At 35.7% G+C, this 9,420-nt stretch overlaps 2 protein-coding genes across 3 annotated transcripts; one reads left to right on the top strand and one right to left on the bottom strand.

Moving 5' to 3' along the window:
* The first annotated feature begins 540 nt into the window (after positions 1-540).
* On the top strand, positions 541-3,774 carry LOC104093469 (chloroplast stem-loop binding protein of 41 kDa a, chloroplastic). Its single transcript, XM_009599221.4, has 6 exons — positions 541-1,054; positions 1,478-1,599; positions 2,247-2,349; positions 2,421-2,559; positions 2,943-3,220; positions 3,377-3,774. Exons 1-6 carry the CDS (start codon positions 659-661, stop codon positions 3,557-3,559), a joined length of 1,221 nt encoding a protein of 406 aa, XP_009597516.1. The 5' UTR covers positions 541-658; the 3' UTR covers positions 3,560-3,774.
* A 362-nt stretch (positions 3,775-4,136) lies between these two features.
* LOC104093470 (RAN GTPase-activating protein 1) lies at positions 4,137-8,771 on the bottom strand. Of its 2 annotated transcripts, none has more exons than XM_009599222.4 (2): positions 8,501-8,771; positions 4,137-5,994 (listed from the first exon to the last, which is right to left on the bottom strand). In XM_009599222.4, exon 2 carries the CDS (start codon positions 5,970-5,972, stop codon positions 4,365-4,367), a length of 1,608 nt encoding a protein of 535 aa, XP_009597517.1. In that variant the 5' UTR covers positions 5,973-5,994; positions 8,501-8,771; the 3' UTR covers positions 4,137-4,364. The 2 variants fall into 2 exon arrangements, with proteins under 2 accessions (XP_009597517.1, XP_009597518.1); XM_009599223.4 differs by having other exon boundaries at positions 4,137-6,013.
* Positions 8,772-9,420: the final 649 nt, after the last annotated feature.

Genomic DNA, 9,420 nt, shown 5'->3' on the forward strand with positions numbered 1-9,420 from the left:
AAAAATAAATTATTTTAAAAATAAAATAGATTCTCGTACTTAGTAAAGATTATTATATAGCAAAGAACTAAACTAAAAGGAGATAATTAATATGTACCATAAAATTTTAGAAACTTTGTATAAATATATATATATATATATATATATATATATATATATATATATATATATATATATATATATATATGTGTGTGTGTGTGTGTGTGTGTGTGTGTGTAATAATAAATTTTAAATAGCTACTTCTATAATCAGTTTGGTTCGGGTTTTTCGGTTATTTTTTTATTAAAATAAAAAGCAAACCAAATTTGTTCGGTTTTTAAAATTCAAAACCAAAACCAAACCGGAGGTATCAGTTTTTTTGGTCGGTTTGATTCGATTTTTCGGATTTTTATGAACACCCCTGGCCATAAAGATTATTTGATCATTTTCTCTCCTATCCTCTGTATCCTATTTTCCTTTTATATGCTTTGAGAAATAATAAAAAAAAGAAATCCCAACGAAAAATCATAATTCCCACTTCCCTTTTTTATTTCTCATTGTAACCAAACATAGCGCCCAGATCAACTGATCACTTATCTGAGTTATCTCCATACATTAGTATCAATATAAATTGTTGGCTCTCGTAAGATCAAGTCCACAATCCTCAAACTCTCCTCCAATGGCTACTCTTGTTTCTTCGTCCTCTCTTCTCCATTCTTCTTCTTCTTTCAACTCTTCTTCTTCAACTTCATTAATCTCCACTGTTTCACGCTTCTCTCTTAAACTTTCTTCTTCTTTTTCTTCTCTGTCTTCTTCTCTTTCGATTTCACCATCTTTCCTTGCATACCCAACAACTAATTCTACGCGGTTTTCTATCTCCCAGTACTTCACTGTCCAGGCAAGTGCAGCTGAGAAGAAGAAGGTGCTTATTGTTAATACAAACAGCGGTGGTCATGCAGTCATTGGATTCTACTTTGCTAAAGAATTGCTGGGTTCTGGTCATGATGTTACCATTCTTACTGTTGGAGAAGAGAGCTCTGATAAGATGAAGAAAACTCCTTTCAACAGATTCTCAGTTAAGAATTACTGTCTTTTTATACAATATTAATTGATTGACCACGGAGTAGAGTTATAAAATACTTTATCCATTTTATGTGACACTCTTTAAAATCCTACTTTTGGTCTGTGTCAGAGGTCTTTCTTTCTTTTTTACTGTCATATCAAACAAAACGGAGGGATTGTTATGTTAGTACTACTCATGGGAGAAAATATTGAAGCAATGGTTGAAAGATTAGTTTGATAGAGAAACTATCTAATTTTGAAAATTGTATATAAGTGGAATGGTGTGAAACATTTTGAACATTTTAAAATAGGAAGTGTCATATAAATAGGGACGGAGTGAGTGATTTTGAACTTCAAACATTGAATTGACGGTTTCTGGGAGAGTTTAGAATCTGAAGTTGGATCTAATTTTGTCTATAAATCGCCTAATTTTCAGGAAATTACCGGTGCTGGTGGTCGAACAGTATGGGGTGATCCCGCAGATGTTGGGAAGATTTTAGAGGGGGAAGTATTTGATGCTGTTTTGGACAACAACGGTAAAGACTTGGATGCTGTAAGGTTTGTTTTTTTCCCCCTTGTTCTAACAATAAATCAGAGCTTTAGTTAAGTAAGTTTTTCTTAACGCCTCAGGTAGTGGACAAATGCTTGCGGAATCAAACGCTCGGATTAGAAGCTGTTGATCACATAATCTTTTCTTGTTTTCTGCAGTGATACTGTAGTAGGATTAATAGACTATTGGCTAAAGTACTAGAAATAGAGGACAATATCTCGTTTAGTTAGGTGGGGTTGTTTATTTACATATTTGGGTTAATAATGCTTTCTTTTCTTGAAGAATGATTGCAGTTTCATGATTAGACAAGTTCCAAATGGGATTAGATCCATTAAGCAGCTGTATGGTCGATGCTAGCTCATCTTTGGGCTACAGTATTTGCAATTGCTAGTGAATTTGAATGTATAAATACATAAAGTTAGGAGGATTGGGAAGTTGGCAATTTGCAGAAATCGAAGAAATTATACTACTTTTGATTGATATTGGTTTGACCGGAGCATTCTCCCAAACCAAAAAGCTTCAGCATTTATGTACTCTTCATAAGTACCATCAGTATTTTACCCTCTTTGGTTATATAATTTGATGAAAGTTGCAGATGTGTAGCAATCTCAACATAAGTAGTTAATCAAAGTTTTCTAATAAATTTCTTCTGTAGGCCTGTGGCTGACTGGGCCAAGAGTTCAGGTGCGAAGCAATTTTTGTTTATCAGCAGCGCTGGAATTTACAAGTCAACTGATGAGCCTCCTCATGTTGAAGGGGTAGGATTAATGTTTAGCTGTCGCCTGTATAAACAGAAATTTCTTTGTCAAGTAAACTTTCGACCTTACAGGATGCTGTGAAAGCTGATGCTGGCCATGTGGGAGTCGAGAAATACATCTCCGAGATATTTGATAGTTGGGCAAGCTTCCGTCCCCAGTATATGATTGGCTCTGGCAATAACAAGGATTGTGAGGAATGGTTCTTTGATCGTAAGTAAACAAGCCTGCATAATATAAACAGTACCAGTTTTTGTTAGTATTTGAAAAAAGGACTGGTGTTTCACTGCTTTTGTGTTTTTGTTGCTAGTTTTCAGATCACTTTAGTAATAACTTATGACATAATTGAAGTGACAACTGGAGAATTTAAATGTTGTGAGTTCTGAAATGTATATATATCGGGTTTGACTCCGTAAACCTGGATTCTGCCGAACTCGCTAACCATTGTTGAATCCGCACTGCATAATTGGATAACCATTTAGAAACACTAGTGACATGTGAAGGTTACCTCAGATTCAAATAGCATAATTTTGATTGCAGCCAGTTTTTGAGTTCTACTAATGGTCCGTGTCTCTTTTTTTAATCGTATCATACAGGTATTGTTCGTGGACGACCAGTTCCAATACCTGGATCTGGAATGCAGCTAACCAACATAGCACATGTCAGGGACTTGTCATCCATGCTTACTGCGGCTGTCCAGAATCCAGCTGCTGCTAGCGGTCACATCTTCAACTGTGTTAGTGACCGTGCTGTGACATTGGATGGAATGGCCAAATTATGCGCTAAAGCTGCTGGACTCTCTGTTGAGATTGTGCATTATGATCCCAAAGCAGTGGGAGTTGATGCAAAAAAAGCTTTCCCTTTCCGCAACATGGTATGTATCCACATTTTCTTGTCAATGTAAGGTGGAAAGTGCATTGAGTGTTCACTTTACAAATTTTCATGATTTATTTTCAAATGATAGACCTATTCATGTTCCAGGCATTGTTATCTGTATCAGATCTTAATTTCCTCTGGTGTTTCTTTGCAGCATTTCTATTCTGAGCCTAGAGCTGCGAAGGAGATTCTGGGATGGAGTGCTACGACTAACCTACCGGAAGATTTGAAGGAGCGATATGATGAGTACGTGAAGATTGGCAGAGATAAGAAACAAATGAAGTTTGAACTAGACGATAAGATACTAGAAGCTCTAAAAGTACCAGTTGCTGCTTGATTAACCTCATCCCGCATATTTTTACATTCAACTTTTTAAATTTGTGCTATTTATAGAGAAGGTGCATGTCTATCATTCTTCCCTACAATTTCTCTAAATTTTGTAAGAAAATGATCAAGTTCAAGAATCGAGATATATGATCTAAACTGTTCAGCACGTTATGTGCAAAGTTATTTATGTTGAATGACAAGCTTGGCCCAAGGCTTGCTGCATTACACTTGCTCCCTTTCTGCACCCTTTAGTCCCATTCATAAATTTCGAACATTTGTCTCGCTACTGATAATACTTGAGCTTAAAATCTACGTTTTGGTTCTATCATCATTGGCACTAAAATAGACCAGGCATATCTGCAGACTATCACATTTAAACATGATTATGTTACTCATGCATGCTCCACCAGATCAATTATTGTTAATGGCATTTAAGTTGGTTATCAGGTAAGCGAAATACTTGATCAGTTGATCCAGCAAAAAATGGAGAAAGGGAAAAGCTTATATTATAAACTAAGTTTGGCATGTTGTAGGTTGTATTTGGGAAAATATACTCAATACATTATACTAACAATGCAAGCAACAAATGAAGTTTAATAAAGTCATAACAACTATTAAAGAACAATTCTCAGCCTCCATAAGCGCAGGTTGGACAGAAGAGTTTGAACCTGATACTAATGGCAAGAAATGATATTGAAATCTAACCTACATTATGATAGTACTAAAAGCTAGATTAGCTTATTAAGCACAATCTGGCAATTATGACCTAGTATAACGGGAATTTAGACTAGGCCATATTGTGCTTCTTTAAAAGCTTATTCTTCCTGCTTGATATCAAGATCCTTGAGCCTTGTCTCCAACTCGTATTCATTATCTGCTTCTTCATCAGCCTCTTCATCATAATCTTCTCCTTCAGGATCATTTTCATCCAAAGGCCCAAGAACATTAAGTGAATTCTTAAAAATATCTTTAACCTCATCAATTCCTTCATCAGATATGAAGTTGCCATTGATGTTCAGCACCTTAAACCCAGGTTTGCTCACAACAGCTTGTGCCAAGCACCTGGCACCAGCTCTTCTTATTGCATTGGTACTCATATCCAGTTCAGTTAATTGACCATGACCATCCTCCAATGCCTTTGCAATTAAGATAGCGCCCTCGTCTTTCAATTCATTCTCTGCTAACCTCAACTTGGTAAGAAATTGCTTTGCAGCTATACAGGCTGCCAGAGCAGGAGCAGCTTTAGCTGTGATATCATTTCCATCCATCTCCAAAACCTCAAGGGATGGAGCAGATCCCTTGAGGACATTAGCAAGAGCAATGGACCCTTCATCCTCCAAATTCAGATAACTAAGGTAGATTTCAGTTAAGTCAGAAAAGATTGATAGTACTTTGCTCAAGGCAATTCCAGCTTCCACACCAAACATGTTGTCACGCAAATCAAGTTTCTTTAAATTCCTACATTCTCCAAGAGCTTGTGAAAGAGCAATCCCACCTTCAGATCCTACCCTTGTAGATGAACACCGGAAATCCTCCAATGCAGGAGAATGCTTCACAAGTTCAGAAATAGCAAGTGCACCCTCATCTCCTGTCATGTTATTGTGAAAATGAAGGATACAAAGTTTATCGGTTGAAGGAATTAGCTCGCAGACTGCTTGTGCTGCTTCCTCGGAGATGCCATCATTCATCAAATAGAGCTCCTCCAAGTTCCGTTGTGACTTCAAAAGTGCCCCAAAAGCTCTTACGCCCTTTTCACCTAAAGCATTGTTAGAAAGATTGAGATACCTCAAGTCACAGGCACCCAAAGCAGAAGAAAAGATTTCCATGACTTCCAGTGCTTCTTCCTCTGGTCTACCCGCTATGAAATCTGAAAGGTCCACTTCTGTCAATTGATCTTTAAGAGAGGACAAAATGGGTCCTGCAATTTTAGCAGCATCCACACCAAAGCTTCTGTTGCTGAAACATATCCTTTTATAATTATTCCCCGGTTCACTTAGTGGTTTCAATAACTCATCAGCCTCTTCTGCATTGATGAAATCCCGTCTACCTTTGGATATATCAAAAACAGTAGTTTCATCAGATGCTTTAACCTTCTCAGGTATTACACCTTCTGCAGATTCCTCCTTTGTCTGAGGGCCTCTTTTAATAACTTCTAACATAAGCCTACTAGATTCCTTAGCATAAAGTTGCACCGCAGAACTTCCATCTCCATCTGGCTCCTTATCAAAATGTTGATTGGCAGACGCAAAAGCCACAGCTTCTATTTGTTTGGCATCCTCCTCAGCTTCTTCTTTACTCAAAAGGCCATATTTCCTGGATAGGATGGATGGAGTAATAAGATTCTTGGTCATTTTCTCCACAAGCATAAGTCTGGTACTTAAGCTTGGGGGCCACAGCTTCATAGAGAATCCTGCAGAATCCATCTTCAATAGCCCGGAAAAGCAGCTGCAGTCAGAAGATTATTCTGTCAACAAAAGAAGAATAAGGAAATGATCCACTACATATGCCATTTAAAATTTTGCAAATCATTCCTCACGGACACCCTCTAAAAAAAAATTCTGAGCTTTTGCTACACTAATACTGAAATATTGAAATAAGGCAGCTAAGACCAAGGGAAACAATAACAAATGTGCTTGGTTCATGTTTATGCTTTCAGCGTGTTCGTGATTGACATCAGTAGATAAGCACATCAACAATTGATCATGTGCAATTATGAATCCCCTCAGACTTTGGTACCATATGTTGCCAAGAAATGAAAAGAAAAGTGCCTAGAAAGTCAACTAACTTGCATTCAGGAAAGTTGTCTGAAAAATGGTAAAAACATTTCCTACAAAAAAATTCCCTCTAGATAAAATCCTGCAAAATGTGTACAGAACTTGAAGAAAAATGTTTCCTTGTTATTTTAAACATTCCTTTTCCCTTCAAACAGACACATGGAATATCAAAATAAGTGAAAAAGATAATGGCAAAGCATCTGTGTGATCACAATAAGAAGATCAAATGAAAGATGCCATTTACTATAATGACTACTCCTATTTCAACCTTTTTCGATAAAGGTTTAATCATTGATAAGATTGACTTAGAGGTACCTTTTTCATAAGAAACAATAACTATAAACAGGGCTAACAATGAGCTACAACGCATTATCAGCAACACAACGCTATTTTCTACACAGTTGTGTTCCATAGTTGGGTTTCAACCAAGATTTGCTATTTTCTACGCAATTTGCTATTTTCTGGTCAAATGATGCAACACAATTAATTTTATCTCACTGGAAAAACAGAATAAGCATTTGCCTGATAAATGCAAGACCTTTTTAAAAGGGTAATTAGTCATATTGCATGAGTAAGGTTGGTGCATATTGACATTCAGATCATGGTCATAAGCTGCAAAAACATCCACCACAGGTACAATTACATATAAGCGTCCTAGCCCCTAGTGCAATAAGGAAATCTTTTTTTCCCGATAACATCTCACCTGTACACCAAATACCATGTATTTAAGAAAAATAGCAAATCATATATTTGAGCCACAAAAGAAGGTCACTGTTCTGTTTGGAAGTATTAGCTCAAACTCCATCATGCGCTATTCACGTTGAATTCAGACTTTTAACAGTTATATATCTCTTGTCAGTTAAGCAAACCCATAGTCTTTTCATTAGAAAACTAGGAGCTCTGTTTATGCTTTAAAATATTACTCTTTCTCTTTTGTTAAGGGGCAAAAAGCTCAAAAAGGAAGTGAACAAATTTATCCGAATTCGCTGACATCTCATCGCCACAAAAAAAGGAAATGCATTTATGATAAGCTACTATCCGTGATTAAACTTCTCATAGTTTTTTATTAACCTTGTCAGTAAAATACCACGCAAAAAGTTACTATGCTCGAGGCATATCTCAAAGCTTCTGAGTTTGTAACTTTGTATCATTTAAGTTTTCCCCTTGCATCAAGCAATAACTCGAATACAATTCCAAAGGCAAACAAGAGACAGATTTCTTCACATTTTGCATTTATTAGTGGGACATTTTCAGAATAGTCATAGGCTAAGAAGAGTCTCCATATTTTGATTCTTCCTCCCTCCCTCTTAAAGTAAAGAATTTCTCTAAACAATAGACATTTTGTATTCAATTTCCTGGTGTTGTGAGATACAAGGAGGTGCTCAATATTTGTTATTTCAAAAGCCATCAAGAATTAAGAATGGTCTCCTTTAAAATCTCTGGGACATTACAAAGTCACACCTATCTGCAGATCACCAGGAGAAGATTGGAAAGACAAGGGTTCTGTCAAAGCTACTGATGGTCTTAGAGTATAAGTAAAACCACCTAAGTAGTGACTTGGAGTTTACATTTCTAGTTGTATCACATTTCCCCTTTACATACAAATAAAGTCCACGAACATAGTTATCCTGGTAGGCCATCAATAAGTATGCATTTCTTGTTCAATATCTGTATATGCATATACTAAACAGAATGAAAAATGGCTGAACAGAGCGGAACAAGATAAATGATTCACATAGTCGACCACAACTATTTTAAACTGAGGCATAACTGGTTGATTTATAAACAAATAAACTCCATCCAAATGGTTACTGCTCTCTATTTTTGTACAAACCTAAGCCACATTTTGATTCATTACACAAAATCTGAATCTCATTACTCATCAAAACGAACCACTTAATAAAAAAAGACTGGCTTAACAGAGCAGAAAAAATCATTCAAATGATGAAAAGCGAGAAATGCAACCATAATTGAACAAATGGCCAGATGAAGTAATACAAAATAAAATAAAATAAAATAAAATAGAGAGTTAAACCGAAAGTCCTCATTCCGCAGTCGAAAGTCAACAGGGATTAAAAAAAAAAAGGAAAATCCTAAATCAGATCGAAAGAAACCAAATAGAACTCTTAACATAAACGAATGTAAAGAGAAACGAGATATTAAGTAAAGGAACTTACTGGTTGGAACAAACCCTAGAAATGGCGAAGCGGGATAAGAGGGAGAGATCCAGAAAAAAACCCTAGAAAAGAGGAGAGAGAGAGAGAGAGAGAAGGAAATAGAGAGAGTTGGAGTAAAGATAAAGGGATAATACTATTTGAAAGAATTAGTTTGTGGTGGCAATCATGATGATAGTCGAATGCTGTGTGCAGAACAAAATGCCCTGAAATTTTTGAGGAATGAATTTGGAGGGAAAGCTTACCCCCTTTTTTAAGTCACCTTTTTTCACGATTCGAAACTGTTCAATAGTGAATTAGTGACTACGACATTATTGACAGTAACTATTTTACGAAAAGATAGGTTATTGTCTGGTGTTTACTTGTTTTAATCAAATGCAGAAAAATGATTTCACGAGGAGATCTTTTATTTCATAAATTATCTCAACTTTTAAATTTAAGTTATTATTTCAATTAACACATTATTGTCAATTTTTTAATAATATCGAGTTTCTTCGGAACCATCTAATTTGCTAACATTGTTATTAATATTTAATGTAGTAAATACTTCTTTTTTAAAATATTCTTTACTCTTCAATTAAACACTAAATATATTTTTTAGAAATTAAACTATTTGTCAGTTGAACAAAAAAAACAGAATTATTCCTCGTGGTACTGTCGTACTATACATTTTGCAAAAATATACTACTTTATTTTTTAAAACCCTTCACAAATTATGAGGATCTATAATGTTTTCATATTTTCCCTCAAGCATAACTCGAACACAGAACCTAATAATCGTAAGTGGAGGTACTTTTACCAACTAAGCAAGACTCACTTATCCTATTAGTTCTTTCCGTTATCAATAAACTGCCACTTTGAAATCGGTTAATGAAAGAATGTCACTTGGAATTCGGTTTTAAAACTGTCACTTAAAACCAATT

Source organism: Nicotiana tomentosiformis, chromosome 1 (assembly GCF_000390325.3).
Source record: "Nicotiana tomentosiformis chromosome 1, ASM39032v3, whole genome shotgun sequence".
NCBI lineage: Eukaryota > Viridiplantae > Streptophyta > Magnoliopsida > Solanales > Solanaceae > Nicotiana > Nicotiana tomentosiformis.